The sequence below is a fragment of the Crocuta crocuta genome, unplaced genomic scaffold, assembly GCF_008692635.1.
Source record: "Crocuta crocuta isolate KB4526 unplaced genomic scaffold, BGI_CrCroc_1.0 scaffold1075, whole genome shotgun sequence".
Classification (NCBI taxonomy): domain Eukaryota; kingdom Metazoa; phylum Chordata; class Mammalia; order Carnivora; family Hyaenidae; genus Crocuta; species Crocuta crocuta.
In genome coordinates, this window is record NW_027527486.1 from 334,708 (window position 1) to 353,984 (window position 19,277).

At 35.5% G+C, this 19,277-nt stretch overlaps 1 protein-coding gene across 1 annotated transcript in view; it reads left to right on the forward strand.

The window, feature by feature from the left end:
* Positions 1-16,072, forward strand: part of DPH6 (diphthamine biosynthesis 6) — a 162,864-nt gene extending 146,792 nt beyond the window's left edge. The window contains exons 7-9 of the mRNA XM_077764001.1: positions 2,782-2,876; positions 10,031-10,118; positions 11,607-16,072. Of these exons, the coding sequence (XP_077620127.1) occupies positions 2,782-2,876; positions 10,031-10,118; positions 11,607-11,660 (237 nt within the window). The 3' untranslated portion in view covers positions 11,661-16,072. The remainder of the gene's footprint in view (positions 1-2,781; positions 2,877-10,030; positions 10,119-11,606) is intronic.
* The last annotated feature ends 3,205 nt before the right edge of the window (positions 16,073-19,277 follow it).

Genomic DNA, 19,277 nt, shown 5'->3' on the forward strand with positions numbered 1-19,277 from the left:
TTTTTCAATATAGATTGCTACTTTATGTGCTTAAAGTACAGAAAGAATCATGATAATTTAGTGAGAAACTGCACTTTAAAAAATTTGTTACCTATTTAGCATTTCCAGTGACTGTAAGATTGATAGAGAAACTTATGAAAGAGAATTGCCAGACTGTATTTGGAATGATTAAGTGCTAGGGCAATTTTGAGTTGAAACCAGACATGTTAGAGACGTGTTGCAACTTCATTAAGTTGCAACTTTCTGTGAACAGTGAACAGAATTAGTAACACAGACTTAACAGGTTTTAGAAGAGTAAAGTGAATATTGTGTACCACAAACAAGTCTCTGGAATGGACACATCTGGCTCCACTTCCCTAAACTGACCTGTAACGGGCATACATCATGCTTTGGTGCTGCAAGGATATCGATTTTTAATAGAATGCGATGTCTTAGCAGAAGATTCATTACAGAGAGTGGCTGACTAGCATAGGCTTCCCTTCTTAAGAAAGACATTCTCTCAGAACATCAAAGGGCCTGGGAGCTGGCTAACAGTAAGCCAGTAATGTTGGATTTTTCTCTGAGGACTCATGTCTATTAGAGCTTGAAGCTAGTGGAGTTTAGAATGGCTGCAAAAGACATAGTAAGCATTCATATTCAAGACTACTTCTTGGCTCATCAGCTGTAAAGACCACTGAGATCTTTATTCAGACTTCTTGACTTAGAATCTGTGTTCATGCTGATGAATCAGTAATAGAAAGGGGGAAGAGACTGCGTATATTATTCATAAAAGCATCATCACTGTTTCATTATCTTGCGGTGTTGAAATATAAGGTATAGGTCTCTTGATAAGCTTCAAGAGACCAGGGATATTGTCTTCTTTACTTTTGGATCTTCCTTACCTAGCATGACCTGCTTAATAATCATTTTTCAATAGATACTAGTTGAAGAAGGGATTACATGAATATTATGGAAATATTGTGTGTGAAATGAAAACGTCACTGGATACATCCAAATTTTAGATTTCCTGTGCTAGCAGTCTTTCTGTAATGATAGTTCGTTGGTTTCACATAGCAGCTTACGTTATTATTGCTAGAGACTAATAGAACTACTTCAGCAGGATAACAGCAATGCCAACTTTAATTTAAAACTCCAGCTGTTCTTTGGTGGTATAGAAAGTATGTAAACCTTAAATAAAGCATTTTCCAATTAAAGGAACTTAATAATTGATAATATATACTCCCACATAAAAACGCTGACCATGAAGGTGAGATTAGAAGGTTCACTTGGTGGAAAGGTGCCGGAATGAGAAGACCATTGAAAGGGAGATTAGCAAAAAAACAGAACAGGCCCTAGCTGGTAGAACGAGGAGACGTTGCTGAAACCCATATCCCATTACTGTTTCTACATTTTTATTGCAAAGAAGGTATTAATATAATTTGATTTAATATGGTAAAGTAAGCTGTTCCTGTTATCTGCTCCCAAAAGGACCAATGGCCATAATTCTGCCTTGCTGATACTCTACCTCATGATTCAGCATGGTGAAAATTCCAGCTTTGCTCTTGTAAACTCACATAGCAAATGCCACCCAGTTTTCTTTCCCTCACTTTCCTTACTGTTTGGCTTTACAGTGTCTTCCACATTACTGCTAATCCTTGGAGAGGACAGTAGAATTCTCACAAATTCATGCTTTAAATCCCTAAGGGCACATAGTCAAGACTTGAAGTGTAATGGATTCAGAATTGTAGCACAACTACAAAATAAGCAAAGAAAAAAATATGTAACTATTCAGCTAAAACTGAAGACTTAGGCCATAGTCCCAGCACTGGCAGTAATAGTGAACATCAATGGAGTCACTCTTCCTTTGGGCAGTGAGGATTCTGGGCTAGGAGAAGCTATAACCAGGGAAAGCCCTGAAATTCAAAACGAGGGAGATGGAATCATAGCCATAAAGCATCTACACAGGAGTAGGAAGATTCTCTGACACAGCCAGTGAGAGTTTCCCAGCACCAACTCCAGCCATACACCAGCCCAATGGGAGATTAATTTACTGTTAGTATCAGGATTATTTAAATAATGCAGCTTATATTTAATGCAAATCACAGGTTGTTTATGTCTTTACTTGCTTGTTTGATTTTCAGTTTCAGACTTAATTAGACAACATGATAAGCCATCCCAACGTTTCTTGGAGTTAGACCTGCCTGAGGCTCGTCTACAGCTTTGGAACATCACTAGATCTTGGTACCCTTGGAACTTCGCTAATAATAACCTCAAGCATAATAACCATGCCTGTGACTCCTTTCTGTTCACAGGCCAAAGGAAAGGCTTCAGATTGCTTTCGCTGTGTCGCTGAGATATAGCCTAAACATGACCTGTTTTTTCCCCATTCACACGTAGGTCAGAGGGCAGGAGGGAAGCAGTTTGGCTGCATTATTCTCAATTACTCCCTAACGACTTAGTACCTTTCCTCCTTAACCTCCTTTGAATCTAAAGCTAGTGTCATTCCTGACATTATAGTAATCTCTAAATTTTCTCATTATACATAAAATGTTGGTCCTTTATCTCTTTTTGTAAGGATTTGTGGATTACTAAAATTCCTATGCTTTATGATAACATTTTTCAAATGGCTTTAAACACATGTTCTAAGTGGAAGTATAAAGTTATTTTCCTGTAGCTTGTGATGTATTTTGGAATTAAAGTTTCTGGCATGGATCTTTTTAGGGGAAAATGATATTAGTTAAGTGACCATTTTTGCTGTCTAATTTTAAGCTTCCTGTTTTGTTGTTGTTTTCCTTTTTTTAGCTTTCTAAGAAGTATGGAGTCCATGTTTGTGGAGAAGGTGGAGAGTATGAAACGTTCACTTTGGATTGCCCTCTATTTAAGAAGAAAATAATTGTGTAAGATATCATTTCAGCATTTTCTTCCCTTTCCTTAAATTTAAGTGATGGAAGCAACATAACATTAAGCTCGAGGCAACTTTTGTTGGGAGAAATAGAACATGTCCTCCAAGTTCACAAACACTCAATTTGTTTAATACCAGTGAAGTCGTCTGAATACCTAAATCAATACCTGACAAGACGAGGCCTTCATCGAAGGCTATAAACTTTTTAGACATTGCACTTTGGTTTACTTGCTGATTATGCCCTGCAGTAAAACTGGTACCTACACACTGACACTTTTATCCTTCCATGAAGTGTGAATTGCCTGTATTATTTATCTTTCATTACAGCTACATTTGATAAACTGCCACATCAGTAGCCTGTGGGTTCCATTAACTCCATCCTCTTTTTCCTTCTTCTTGGCTTTAGCAACTTGGAATCATAATGCTAAACATTTCTCTTTTATTATCTGGGGTTATTTTTACATATAAACTTTGGTTTTAAATGAATTCGGTTTACGGCGAGCACTGTGATTTCTTTGCCATAGATTGTTAAAATTAGTTGCGTGAAAACAAGAACTTTCTTTTTTTTTTTTTTTCAGTTTGTTACATCGTTTTCCAGACTCTAAATTATATCGCTCTTCTCTTATGCTAAAGAACATTTTATCTGCTTTTCCTAAGCTCTCATTCTTGGAAAAGGTTGGCATAATTATGCTTGATTTCAGAAGCCTCATCTCATATTGATGAACAGCTTCAACATGTTCACCACTAAGGGGTGGGTTTTTTGGTACATATTAGTGATGAGCGGAGTATTGAGCTAGGAAAATTAAGACAACTCTAAGTGAATTGTCTAAACAAATACATCTATCTAGTGAAACATGGCCTGGACACTTTCATTATCATGTATGTAATAATCATCCACTCTTACTTCTTTCATGTTCTTCTAACTTATTTTCCTTTAATAACCATCAACAATAATTTATTTGGAAAATATTTATCAAGTACCTATTATGTCTAAAGCAACCTACTGGGCATCACTGTTGTGCAAAGATTGCGGGGCACCTGGATGTCTCAGCAGGTTAAGTGTCTAACTCTTGACTTTAGCTCAGGTCATGATCTCACCGCCCCAGGATCAAGTCTGATGTCAGGTTCCACACTGGGCATAGATTGCCTGCTTGGGATTCACTCTCCTCTCTCTGCCCCTCCCCTGCTCAGACTTGCTCGCTCACTCTCTCTCTCTCTCTCTCTCTCTCCCAAAAGAAATAAATAAACATTAACATAATAGATAGCTCCTGCCTTCAAAGATTGAATGGAAGATACAACTGTATACAATTAAGATACAAGACGGTAAAGGATAAAATTTACAAGTTCATAGATGGGAGATATTTCTTCTGGGTACTCTGATCATGATTCCCAAATGAAGTGTACATTAGGTCTTACTCTATAAAATAATACTATTTGGTTATTCAAGAAGAGTATTTACATGCTAGGGTGAAATTATAATATCATGGGAAACTTGCAATATATTTCCTTATTAATATGGGACTAACTAAATTAGTAAAAACAAAACAAAGCACAGTAAGAGAAAAATGCCACAGCAGCAAATTTTTCCCATTTATTTGACATCTTGAAGTCTTAGAAGTCTTAGAACAACTTAGAATTCTAAGAGATGCACTGCTTTACACTACATAACCAGAAGGTCTGTTTATTATAGTGCTTTAGCCCTGAACACTGAATCTTTTGTAGACATCATTTGTAGGCACAAAACTTGAGCCTGACCAAGACAATAGCATGAGGGAAATTAGTCATGCTATCATAGAGAGGGATGTCAGGGGAGGTATAGAATTCCCTAATTTTAAAAAAAGAGAACCCTCTGGTGCCGAAATGAGCTAGTCAGTTCAATTGAATGAATGATCATTTATTGAGATGAATGATGTGGGTGGAGCTCTGCAAGCTACTGCCCAGCCCTGTAGGAGTTCTTCCTGTAACAGGAGAGGTGAGTGAATCAACCATACAAAATGCTCACATAACAGGTGTGTATCCTGAGAACACAGAGGAAGCACTGTCTTTTCACTTCTACTCATTTATCAGTTAATCACTAATCTAATTCCAGTGCTTAAACATATGCTGTGCTTTTCTCTTCACAGGCCAAGCCTCACCTTCTCTTCATAACTTTCTTACTTGGTATCTTTTCTCTAGGTTGCCTTCCCATTTTTACCCCTTGGCTAAATCCTTCCTTCTTTTTTCTTTTTTTAAATTGAAGTATAGTTGACACACAGTGTTACATCAGTTTCAGGTATACAACATAGCGATTCAACAAGTCTATACAGTATGCTCTGCTCACCACGAGTGTAGCCGCCATCTGTCACCAAAGAGTACTATCACAGTACCACTGACTGTATTTCCTATGCTGTTTAAATCCTTCCATTTTGAAAGGCTTTTGCTGCCATCTCCTCTAGTGCCTGTTCTCGTACCTGAGCTCTGAGAACACAGAGTTGTTACCAATAAATGTTTGTTGAATTAATTTGTCATTTATTATTTGTTTGTTACTTATCCTATTTTCACTTACTTTTATGTGTTCCCGTTTAGATTATAACTGGAAGTTATAGGTTGGGACGTATCCTATGTTGTGGAAAAAGAATGTCACCTATTATATATAAACTTTTTCTTTCTCTCTAAAATAGAAAATGTCCTTATCATACATACCTAATAAGCACTCAATATGATATGTGAGTGAAGATGCATGGCACATGCTAAAACTGTATGTAGGGGCACCTGGGTCGCTGAGTCGGTTAAGTGTTCAACTTTGGCTCAGGTCCTGATCTCACAAATTATGGGTTTGAGCCTTCTGTCGGGCTCTGTACTGGCAGCTCAGAGTCTGGAGCCTGCTTTGAATTCTCTGTACCCTCCTCTCTCTCTGCCCCTTTCCCACATACGCTCTGTCTCTTTCTCTCTCAAAAATAGTTTAAAAAATGTTTTCAATAAAAAAAGTTTTAAAAAACTGTAAATGAAAGATATTTGATTGAGAGATGATACAATTAAAAGATAAGTTTAGTTCTTATAACTGTTTGTTAACAATTGACCATTAATAATACTGGATCTTGAAGGTTGAATTCATTCCTTGGACAGATTTAACAAATTCTTCTGTTCTATTTGATTTAATAGTGGTCTGCCACAGTTGGCGTAAAACTAATTGATTATTAGGAGTCTCATTTCAAATGCCTAAATCTTTTTTTTTTTTTGATGAGAAGTAGAAGACCAAAAAGGAGAGAAAAATTAAACTCTTCCTTACAAAATCATTTGATTATTATTATGTTTCTTTTTCAAAAACACAGATCGATCGATACTCTGGTTTCTCTTCAGATCGTATAAATCTTTTGCCTTTTACAAAAACACAGATCGAATCCTATTTGTATAATGAAATAATTTAGAAAAATTAGGGGTAGTTCTGAAAGTTTATTATAATACACATTTTGCCTCAATTAACGTTTTAGAAATCTTATAGGAAAGACATATAGCAGTCTTTGGAAACAATTTTAAAACTTTCTAGGGGCACCTGGGTGGCTCAGTCAGTTAAGCATCTGACTTCGGCTCAGGTCATGATCTCATGGTTCGTGGGTTCGAGCCCCGCGACAGGCACTGTGTTGACAGCTCAGAGCCTGGAGCCTGCTTTGGATTCTGTGTCTCTGTCTCTGACCCTCCCCTGCTCACGTTGTCTCTCTCTCTCAGAAATAAATGGAAAAACATTAAAAATTTAAAAAAAGCATTCTAATTAGAACAGTTTACAATTCACTCTTGATGTCAATTAGAATGTGATTATTCACTTCTAGATATAGATTTTTAGTTCAGAAAATAAAAGTGGGTTTTGGTTTGCTTTGGTTTTGGGTTTTTTTTTTTTTGCTTGTTTGTTTTTCCAGAGAGGCTTTGAGGAAAAGAATTACAGCCTAGGCTTTAAGAAAGGAGGATAATTGCAGGACAATTGTAGATTCTGAAATAAAGAGCCTACTTTCTTATTGCTTCTTACTTTAGAATACATATATGTGTGTGTAGCAGACGTAAAAACTGAACTCGTAATGTTGCGTTAATAGAAGTGATTTTCTTCTATCAATGAACATATTTTTAAAAGGTCAGTATTTGATACAACTTCATCTTTCCATTTGAATTATTAGTATTGCTATACTACTAATGTAAAATTTCTACACACAGGGTGGATGGATGGATGGATGGGTGGATGGATAGAAGGGAGAATATGAAGGAAGGAAAGAAGGAAGGGAAGGAGGAAAGGAAGGAAGAACTAAATTCTATGGTTAAAATACTTTGTACTCATTTTCCCCACCTACTCCTTATTTTCTACCCACTCAAGGCATAATTCAGCAAAGAGATCATAATGTGACATTTAGCAGTAAGGATGAATCAAGTCCTTATCTACCTTCTGATGTCTATCCTGTATCATCTGAGAATTTATTTAAAGTTATGGACTATTTTCTTTGTATTTAAATTCTTAGACCTATTAAGTATTATCTTTTTTATGCTAGAGATCCTACATTCTATTATTGGTGTATACACACATATATACATAAAGTATGCACATATGAAAAAGTGTGTATTCATGTGAAGATAGGTAATTGAAAAATTAATATGGGTTTGTGAGAGTTCAATAGGGTGTGTAGATACTTAACAAAGTTTGATTATGCAGTCAAATATTCAACAAATGTCTGATAAATACCAGACACGGTACTCTGTTCTGAGCCAAGAGAGGTGTGGTGGGGGAAAGTCAGACAAAGGTAATCAAAACCTGATCTTTCTCTAAGAAGGAAGGCAAGCATACAAACACGTAATTATAATGTAGCGGATGTGCAATGAAAAATCAGTGAACATAAAGGAGAAAACTAGGAAGGCTTGGCAGAAATGACACTGGAGATGTCTTTGAGGGGAAAATGGGAGTCCACAGAGAATATCTGTTTACAGTTGTCTTTTTAGAAGAAGGGTAGGAAGAAAGACCATGGCTGTGTCTCAAGAGATAATGTTAGAGGTGTTTTTGTTTTGAAGTGAGGGGAGAGGACCTGACTTTACACATTGAGAGCCTGGCCTGACTCACCTGTCCTTTTGAAGTTGTAACTAGGGGTAAGCCTAATGCAGCAGTGAAAGGGAACATGGGCTTGTGCCCTTGACTTTAAAGAAACCTCAGTTGTATAAGAGGTAATGACCAGACTGACTATTTGTATTAATAGGGAAAGGACGGAAGAGTAGCCAACTGGAAAACATTTTTGCTGTGACGCAGTTGGTCTTAATTTTCTGGATAACTCTGAGTATATTCCAAAAAGGTTAAGAAGAGCAATAGTAGCATTATTCTGTTTGAAACTAAAAAGTGTTAATTTGAGATCTAGTCTCTTCCAGCTGGCTGGCTTTGTATAAGTAAATGAAGTGATGTTAGTCAATTAGAGATTATGGGTTTAATAGGATCCATTAAAATCGTATTCTTCTTTCTTTAGCACTTAGAATATTCTATGTTTTCTCTGGATAACTATCTTTATTCAGAATGCAGTAATTATATTTATTAAATGGGCTAATTGCTATCAACCTTTTGTTTCTGGTGGAGATAACTGGCATGGGAAGGGAGTTGCTGACACCCTTTCTAGTGCCATAGCATTGGATCTGGGTTCATTATAGTTTTGGTGCACTCCATTGTCAAGACCAAGCTGCCTAGATGAGGCATAATTAAGGCTCAGGGTCAGTATCCAAGGCTGAGACCAGAAGCAGGGAGATTGAAATTTCATGTGAGAAGGAGATTGTACATAGGGATTGGAATCTGATTCTGATTGCAGAGCCAAGATAGAATCAGAACAAGCAATTCTGGAGTAAGTAGGAAAAATAAGACTAGGGTAACAGGTGAGAGGGGCATGTGGGAGAAACTGTGAGGGCCTCTTTACTTTCTCTTGCTCCTCCTCCTCATTATACCCGAGACATCCTTTGGTTGATGTAGCCTGTGAAGGCAGGTTATATCTTGCTGTCAAGATCCTGACTCTTTAATAATTCTGTTTCTTTTACAATATAAGTTGCTTTCCTTGTAATGTCACAGAAGTCTTTTTTAATGTTATTTTTTCCTAAGCACTAACAAGAGGCATATTTGATATTAAAAGTTCATGAATGGTAGTTGACTTTTTTAATCATCAGACCTTTTTTTTTCTATCTCTGATCCTTCAAAGGGAAAAGTAAACAGATTTTGTCCATGAAAATTTAATATTTTGGAGCCAAGTATTTTGAGGTTATTTTTATTGCCATTAAATAACTTTACATTACAAAAGTTGACTCAAAAATAACTTACATTAGTGGCAAAGTCAAATAAAGTAACAATTTATTTTGCTATCCTACAAAGGTTAAAATGCTAACAATGTAGTAATATAAACAGTGGAACTAGTTCCCAAGGCATTAAAGAGATATGGGGAATTTCTGTTTTTAAAATTTCGGTTGAAATGCAAAACACTATGGCTTTCTTAATAAACAACAATAAAAAATAATTAGTTATTAGAACTTCACACATCTTAGTTATTCATATGTGCTTTACAGGGTATCTTTGATAAAAGTTGAGTTAATTTACATGTATCCATATGGTGCCAGCAAGCAGTTCATACCATTCTACCTGAATGTGGTAATTACTATGTCAGACAATCAATTTTAATAGCAATGATATTGCAGTGTGAAGAGTTCACCTAGAGCTTAAAACCATCACCAGCACTGCTTTTGTGAAGGATAATTGAGATTTTGTGTGAAACACTGAATGAATTACCTCTTGAAAATGAAAGGAATAATGAAGATAAAGCACTATTGTTTAATGGTTAGCCCCTACGAAGCAAATTTGTGAAAATGAAATTGAATAGGAATTTTAAGTCTCAAAAGTGTTCAGAGAGCTTTCTTTGAGTGAACCTGAAAGTTGAAGTATGTGTCGCTATAAAGACAAAAAGCTTCATTACTTTTTCTTGGAAATTTAGTTTCCTCGATCCTTTTCCCAATTAAAAATTGGATTATTAAAAATAGATGTTAATCACTACATATTGTTTGCCAGTGGAAATAAATACAAAAGGGGGATTTTTGCTCTCTGTTAGACATGAGCAGAGAACAGTTTGCCACAATTTATGTGGTGACTAAATGCATTATAAAATTTTTGTGTTTTAGGGATGCATCAGAAGTGGTCATACATTCAGCTGATGCATTTGCACCTGTTGCTTATCTACGCTTTTTGGAATTGCACTTGGAGGACAAGGCAAGTAAATCTAAGATTCAGACTTACAGTGATTTCAAGAGAAAGTTGAGATACATCCGTTGGCTCTATACATAGTTCTGTAACAACAGCTATAAAAGTTAAAAAAAAAAAAAAAAGCATTTGTCATTAGTGATTTTTTTTCTGATCCTCAGTGAAGAAGTTTGCAAATGCTTCTAGTTTTGAGAACTCTACATGATGCAAAAAAAATTACATTTCTGAAGAGCTTGCAATTCAATTGAAAATGGAATCGTATATACATTAAGTAGTGAGAAGACAGGACATTATATAATCAAACATTAAATCTTCTAGTAAAATAAGAATTAGTTTATTGTACATAAGCCTGAGAGAAAAGGTTTCAGGATGAATTGGACCTTCTTTATATGAAATTTAAGAGTGGAGGGAAATATAGCGCTTGGGTGGCTTGGTCAGTTAAGCATCTGACTTCTGCTCAGATCATGATCTCATGATTTGTGAGTTCGAGTGCTGTGTCAGGCTCTGTGCTGACAGCTAAGACCCTGGAGCTTACTTTGGATTCTGTGTCTCCCTCTCTCTCTGCCCTTTCCCCACTCACGCCCTGGGTCTCTCTCTGTCTCTTTCTCAAAAACAAATAAAACGTTTGAAAAAAAATTTTCCATATTTGACAGTAAACTATTAAAAAAATTTTTTAAAGAGTGGAAGAAAGGAAGAAACAAAAGATTTTCCAAAAATATCCTCAAGAACAGAAGTACAAATGAAAGTTGGAAAGTGAGACAGAAGTGTGATAAAGAGTTTTATTTTAAATACCTTGATGGTCAAGATACAGTAGACTGTCAATTTAAAGATGTATTATGGAATAGGTAAAGATCTGGATTAGTCCCTTGGATTAAAAGGTCTGCTCCTTGAGATGTAAAGGATCAGAAAAGGTTTTCTGCATCTTTCATGTTCTGTCACCAAGTCTTGAGGCACATCGAAGTTATATATATGATGGGGAATCTGAAGAATCAAAAGAGCTTAATGAGGATTGGCAAAGGAGGGGAAACAGTGCTAACTCCAGAAATCTTAGAATGGGTTTCCAAAGTTAGAAAATAATTATTAGTGTCCAGAAAAATTAGGATTGACAGGGATTGAAAGCAAGTCACTGAATTAAGGTAGAAGATGATTATTGGTGACCTTTTCCCAAAAAGCTGATAATCCTCAAGAAAATGAAGTTGTACTATGCAGACCTCCTTCATATCCAATGAAGGGAACCTCCTGCCTTCTAGATCTCTGCAACTATTGCTGCCATGTGCATGCACAGAAAATAAAAACCACTGAATTCTTGTTTACACACATCAGCCATTATGTGTTCAGCTATACCTACATAGCTCATTACTCACTTGTTATTTTAGTATTTCATTCGTTTTCACAGTCCATTTGTCCTCCTGAAAAAAAAGAATGTGATTTCTTTAAGGTGGAATATTCACTGACACTGAATAAACATGGTGAGTTTTCCTTCTTCTTTTTTTTTAGGTGTCCCCAGTACCTGACAGCTACAGGACATCTAATTATATACATAATTCTTAAAAAGCATTTTTGGACATTGCTTACTAATCTGCCATTTCTATATGAAGAAAATTACATAGTATCTTCTCGGTTACTATATCCAGCTCTGTTTTTATGTTTTTTTTTTTATTCTGATAGAAACATTGATTAATTGGGGAAATGCGAAAACCTTGTTCATTATTATTGGCAACTTCTTCAAGATTTACTTTCTCTGACTTTTGTTAGCATGTCCTACCCATGACCTCTGCCTGATATTTGCCCTTTTCCCCCTTTTATTTCATCTTTTACTCTAATTTCTGTAACTTTTCTTTGCTTTCATCACACTGGTTTATTTTCCCCTTTCTCTCTTCACTGCTCTCATCTCCACCAATTATATAATGATGAAGAGCATTTGAAAATCAGATGAAAAGGCAATCACTTTATTTAGCCTATCAAGTCTTTTCTATTGGGTGTTACCAACATGATTTACCATTTTTCTTTTGATACTGTATTCATTTTATCAACATTATTGGACAGTCAGGAAGAATATCATTAACTCTTACTGGTTTTTCTGTAACATTAAAAAACATAATATTTATTTCCAAAAGGAAAAATTCTCTTCAACAAATGCTGTTGGGGAAATTGGACAGCAACTTTCAAAGGAATTAAACTGGACCACTTTCTTACACCACACACAAAAATAAATTCAAAATAGATTAAAGATGGGGCGCCTGGGTGGCTTAGTCGGTTTAGCGTCCGACTGACTTTCGCTTAGGTCATGATCTCGCGGTTCGTGGGTTCGAGCCCCGCGTCGGGCTCTGTGCTGACTGCCGGCTCAGAGCCTGGAGCCTGTTTCGGAGTCTGTATCTCCCTCTCTCTCTGCCCCTCCCCCGTTCACACTGTCTCTCTCTCTCCTAGAAATAAATAAAAAATATTAAAAAAAAATAGATTAAAGACCTAAATATGAGGCCTGAAACCATAAAAATCCTAGACAAGAGAGCACAGGCAGTAACCTCTTTGACATCATCTCTAGCAACTTCTATTTAGATATATCTCCTGAGGCAAGGGAAACAAAAGCAAAAATAAACTACTGGACTTCATTGTCAAGTTCATTGTGTACAAAACTTGAACTCATTTTTCCCTCCAACTGTACTTTCTCTTTATTTTTTTATTTAACACAGCTGTTTCCCCCCTAGTGACTCAGGAAAAGAATCCTGGCATCATTTCTTACAGCTCTCTCTCTTTTACCATGACATTCAGTTGGTTATTTAATTCCTTATATGCTAGTCTAATATATCTTTTACACCATCCCATCTCCATGCCCGTCTCTCTAGTGAAAGTTGCATCTTGCCCAAACTCTTGGACAACATACAGCTTCTTTAGGTGGACTCCTTGCTTTCATTATCCCCATCTTGATTTTTCTTCCTAGATTTTATTTCCCTGCACAAAAATGTGTAATACAGCTACATTTTTTTTCTAAATAAGAAAGATGTTAAACCATGAATTGAAGACTGTCTAACATGTTAACCATAACACCCTTTCTCTGTCTTGCTCTCAGGACCCCTCTGCATGTTTCCTTTACTCCAGAAGTGTGGAACCATTGGATGGATACACTTACTGTGCCTTCTGCTTGTCTCCTCTCTTGCCTTTGCGTTTTCTATCTTATCTGTCTTCCTTTCTTCTTCACTTCCATTAACTGTTTGTAGCCTACCCATGATATTCATGGCAGATTGAGCTTGAGCTCAAATATTCATAGCCCCACCTGGTGAACTGCTCTGACACTTTGTTTCTTCCTTTCTTGTGACAAATAACTTAATCATTTTATCTTATAATATTTAAGGACTTATTATTTCTACTAGGTCATAAGTTTCTTGAGGACTATTCCCTTTTTATCTTTATACTCTCTGTAACAACTACTAGTTCTGGAATAAGATTTTTGAACTTAGAATTGATATTTTCTTCATTTTTTCTTCTTACAGAATTTTATAGGCATGTGTTTCCTTTTCATGTTGCATACCATTTAATGAAAGTCACTTTCTTGTTTATGTTTCTTTTATCTTGTTGTTACAGTGAAAAAAATGCTCCAAACAAACTAAAATGTAAAATATAACCTTTAGTCAGGTTGTTACTGTAAAATTTAAGTTATCACTAAGATTTTCACTTTACATATGGTGACCCTTAAACTTCTCTATCAAATAATTAATCTATTTAGATTTTATCTTTAAGTTAAAATTGTAAAGTTATTTATGTGAGTATAAAACTTACATCAACTAAACAGGGGATCCTAAACAAAATAACTGAATAATGGAAAGCTCCAGGTTAAAAAATGGGGAAATATATTAAAATTTCTTTGGGGCCCAGACTTTATTGCTTATGGCAAACTTGATGCTAAAATGTACCATACATCACTACAGTGGCAGCCTTGAGAAAATGAAAAATACAAAGCTTTACATAAATCAGCCAAAAGATCATATTAAAATGCATAACCTTTAACAGAAGAATCAAGACTTTTACTTTTCACCATTACAAGCTTTTTCTTCCCTATATAGTTGTTTTAGATTTTCCAAACAGCTTTATGGGAAATAATATTTCAAATTAATTGTTGGCAAAGCCACTGCATATTTAAAGAAACAGGTTCACAGAAATTTAGGCCCAGTTTTATTAATGGACTCTAGTATTGCTTAGTACTTAATTTTGATTTTTGTTGAAATAGTCTCATGGGATAATTATATATTTTACATAATTGTGAAAGCCCACATTCCTAGAAGTTGTAATTTTAGAAGACACCATAGCCTCATAGTCTACTCTTGGCTCTTTCACTTTATTTTGCTTTATTTCAAAAAGTCATCCAATATCTTGAAAGACTTTATAACATTAAACTATGTCTGTGCTTTTACTTTTTGCTTCAATCTAACAAATAGCTATGAGCACCTACTCTGTTTAAAAAAATCTGTTAGGCCCCCATGGAATTCACTATAAATAAGGACAAATTACAGAGTAATTTTAATTTTAATTCTAACTTCAAACTTAAGTTATTCAAACTGAAGTTATTCATAATTACCATGACAGATATCTAGAGTGATGTAGGATTTGATCCTGTTTTCCTGAAAAATATTGGTGGAGGCAAGGAGCTTATATATTTATTGATATTTGAATGAGGACATAAGGGTGAGCATGTGTGATAACCAGAGTGATAGTACTGGTTTCTTTGAGGGATAGGGGCATACAGTGGGAAAATAGAAAAGCTTAATACTTACATATCTGTAATTTGTGACACCTTATAATGAGTATATACTTGTAAATTTTAAGTATTTGATTAAGAAATTAACTGCAGAGGGTGGGTGGAGATGGTGTAGTGAGTTTTAGTGCTAAATAGATATTTAAATGTGATTCTGCAACATTTTAGTAGTCTAAGTAGAAAGAGACATATTAGGGCCCTTTAAAACTTGCCATAGACAAACCATGAGAGACTCTTGAATGCTGAGAATAAACTGAGGACTGGCGGGGTTGGGGCAGAGAGAAGGGGGGTGATGGGCATGCAGGAGGGCACTTGTTGGAATGAGCACTGGGTGTAATATATGGAAATCAACTTGACAATAAACTACTTAAGAAAAAAACTTTAAAAAAATAAAATTTGCCATAGAATTCAAATGAAAATGGTACCCACAGTGTGGGTTGAAATCTGGTTGATCCTATAGTTAAGTCTACTTAGAGATTGCTGGGGGAAAGTACATGGGGGAATACTATCAGCTTGAGGACTGAAAGCATTCAGATGAAAGGCCTCTTGAGTTTGTTATGCATGGGAATTTGCTCTCACCACTCATAGCAACACGTATAAACTAGAAGATCCTATCCATAGAGATATGCTGCAACTGTTCTATGTCACCTCAAAAATATTTCCTTACAGAAAGGACAAAGATAGAAGAAAGATAAATGATGATTTTGATTCACCAGCATTTGGTTCAGTACAGCTTTCCTACCCCACCTCTCCCCATCTTTGTCCTCAAGCTAAAGAACAGAAAAATGATTTGGTAAGGGGGAACAAGGCATTTCACAAGCTTTAAAACCTAATTCTATAAACTTCAATGACATAACTTGAGATTCAGAGAGATTTCGGCTTTGGGTACCAGTAAGTCACTATTGCTACAAAAGATCATTGGAACAGAGTAATAACTCAAGCATCAGATTCACTCAGATTTAGAGAGCTACTTGACTCATTTCTGTCCCTAATGCATGAATTTCAGTAGTAGGAACATTATACCACTGTGTCAACAAGTCAAGAATCGAACTGGACAGTGGAAGAATGTCTTTTAATCCAAAATCTGTAGTGGACCTATCAGTTTGGGGGAAGACAATAAAAACAACCAATCAATTGATTCTCTCCTCTGCTTTCCAACTCTAATTGACAATGTATCTTTTCCTACTATTTATTTAGTTGTTATGCTCTCCTGTAAAGCTTGTTATTGTTGTTGTTGTTTTAAAAATAAAGTTTCTAATGTTTTTTATAAAGTTTCACTTTGTTTATTTCTTATAAAAAAGAAGTGAAAATGTTAAAAGAAATAAAAGAGAATCGGAATGCTGTTCATTTGTTTAACACATATTTATTGAGTGCTTACATCTATACACCTAGCACTGGTCACATAGTAGGGATGCAATAGTGAACTGAACATCCAAAACTCATTTCTTTCCTGAAGCTTTTATCCTATGGAGTGAGACAAATAAATATATAAAATAAAAATAGTGGGAAAGTTGCCTCACTGGCAAAGAAATGGGGATTCAATTTTATGGAATAAGCATAGTCTGAGAATCCTGGGCATCCATGGTGACAGATTTAAACCCAGATTGAGAGTAATAAGACCAGACCCTTTTTGTCATATGGCAGAGAGTGGTGGTGAGCTCTGAGTGTTTGGATTAAGGTAGGAAAGGGGAAAGGGTCTTGTGAAATGTCTATAGGTGCATCCAAAGAGTGATTCAGTGAGTTGGAAAAGAGGTCACAAGAAGATATTAAGAATGAAGCATGTAGGAAAACAAAGATAGAAAGCATGCATTAGAAGTTATGAGCAGTAGAAATAACAAAGTAGCGTAGAATACATGTAGCTAGTGTCAGGAAGAAAGGAAAGGGTTAGTGGTAAAGGCTCAATATTTCAAAAGATAATGGCTGAGAACTTTCCAAAGTGGAAATCATATCTTTTGTTAATACTAAATTAAAATAACTGTCATCCTAGAATTCTGTACCCAGCAAAAATATCCTTTAGATATAAAAGCAAGGGCACTTCCAGGATGATAGTAATGCATTTGTCAGAATTCATTGATGGTACATTTATGGTGTGTCCATTTCACTGCAGTTTGTTTCCTCAAGGTATAGACAAACATAATTCCAGCTAATAACATTCATGTTAAGGTTTAACATCTTTTAGCATCCTTTGGTGTGGATCTGCTAATAATGAATTTTCCTAGTTTTTGTTTGAAATTTTCTTAACTTCACTTTTGTTTTATCCCAACATTTTATCAAGGAAAATTTTAAACATAACAGAAAAGTTGAAGGAGTAATAAAGACCCTCCCAGATAAAAAGCTGAGGGAGTCCGTCACTGCTAAGCATGCCTTCCTTAAAAGTATTACTAAAGGGAGTTCTTTACTTAAAAAAGAAAAAGAAACAAAGGGATACTAAACAGTAACACTAAAGTACATGAAAATGTAAAGGTTTCTGACAAAGGTGAATATACATACAGAAACCTGTAATACCATGATGGTGTTGTGTAAACTGCTTTTAATTCTGGTATGGAAATTTACAAATAAAAAATAACTATATAAAACTGTTAAAGAATACAAAATATACAAAGATACAATTTGTGACATTGGTAATATACAATGGAAGAGGAAGAGTGTAAAGGAGTAGAGTTCTATAAATGACTGATGTTATTAGTTTGAATAGATTATTATAACTATAAGATGTTTCCTGTAATTCCAATAGTAACCACAGAGAAAATACCCATAGAAGATGCACAAAAGAAAGTAAGAAAGCAATCAAAGCATGCCACTACAAAACAAACAAACCTGCAAAACACACCAATGACAGCTGCAAGAGAGCAATAACCATTTACAAAAATTCATTCAAAATGGATAATGACCCAAACACAAGACCTGAAACTATAAAACTCCTAAAGAAAAAAAAAAATGAGAAAAATCTTCATGACATTGGATTTGACCATTATTTCTTGGATATGACACCAAAAACACAGATAACAAAAGCAAAAATAGAAAAACGGACTACATCTAACTTAAAAACTTATGCACAGAAAAGAGACCAATCAACAACAGAGTGAAAAGACAACTTATAGAATGGAAGAAAATATTTCAGACCATGTTAATGGGCCACCTGGGTGGCACAATTGGTTGAGCATCTAACTCTTGATTTCAGCCCAGGTCAACCTCAGTGTGGAGCCTGCTTGGGATTCTCTCTTTCCCTCTCTCTCTGCCTCTCCCTAGCTCATGCTCGCTCTCAAAATGGATACATAAACATTTAAAAAATATCCAGGATATATAAAGTACTCCTACAACTCAGTAACAAAAATAATCCGATTAAAAGTAGCAAAGGACTTGAATATACATCTCTCCAAAGAAGGCAGACAAACGGCCAACAGCTATATAATAAAAAAAAAAAAAAAAAAAAAAAAATGTTTAACATCACTAATCATTAGGGAAATGCAAATAAAAACCACAGTGATATATCTCCTCATTCAATAAGATTGCATTATCAAAAAAGGAAGAGGGGCACCTTGGTGGCTCAATCTCAGTTGGTTAAGCGTCAGACTTCGGCTCAGGTCATTTTCTCATGGTTTGTTGTCCAGCCCCACATCAGGCTCTGTGCTGACAGCTCAGATCCTGGGCCCTGCTTTGGATTCTGTGTCTCCCTCTCATTCTGACCATCCCCTGCTCTCTTGCTCTCTCTCTCTCTCTCAAAAATAAAAATAAAACATTTTTTAAAATTTTTAAAAATGGAAGAGAAGGAGAAGGAGAATAAGGAAAAGGAAAATAAAAAGGAGGAGAAAAAGGAGGAGGAGGAGAAATACCAAATGGTGGTGAGGATGTGGAGAAATTGAAACACTTCTGCACTTTTGGAAAGAGTGTAATAAGGGTGCTGCCATTAAAGAAAAACAGTACAGAGGTTCCTCAAAAAATTAAAAGTAGAACGTGACACAACAATCCTACTTCTGGGTGTTTATTCAATAGAATTGAAATTAGGGTCTTAAAGAGAAATTTGTACTATCACATTCATTGTTGCATTATTCACAATAGTTGATATATGGCAACAACCCAAATATTCACTAACAGATGAACGGATAATGAAAAGTTGTATACACATACAGTGGACCATTATACAGCCTTAAAAAAGAAGGAAATCCTGTCATAATGCAACATCATGGCCGAACTTTTATGTTATTATGCTATGTGAAATAAGCCCATCATAAAAAGATAATTCATTCATGATTCCACTTACCTGAGGTATCTAAAGCACTCAAACTCTTAGAAATGGAGTATAATATTGGTTGCCAGGAGCTAGAGGGAGGGAGAACTTAATATTTGCTCAGTGAGTATATATTATCAGTCTTATAAGATGAAAAAGTTTTAAAGATCTGTCGCATCATATGTATATATTT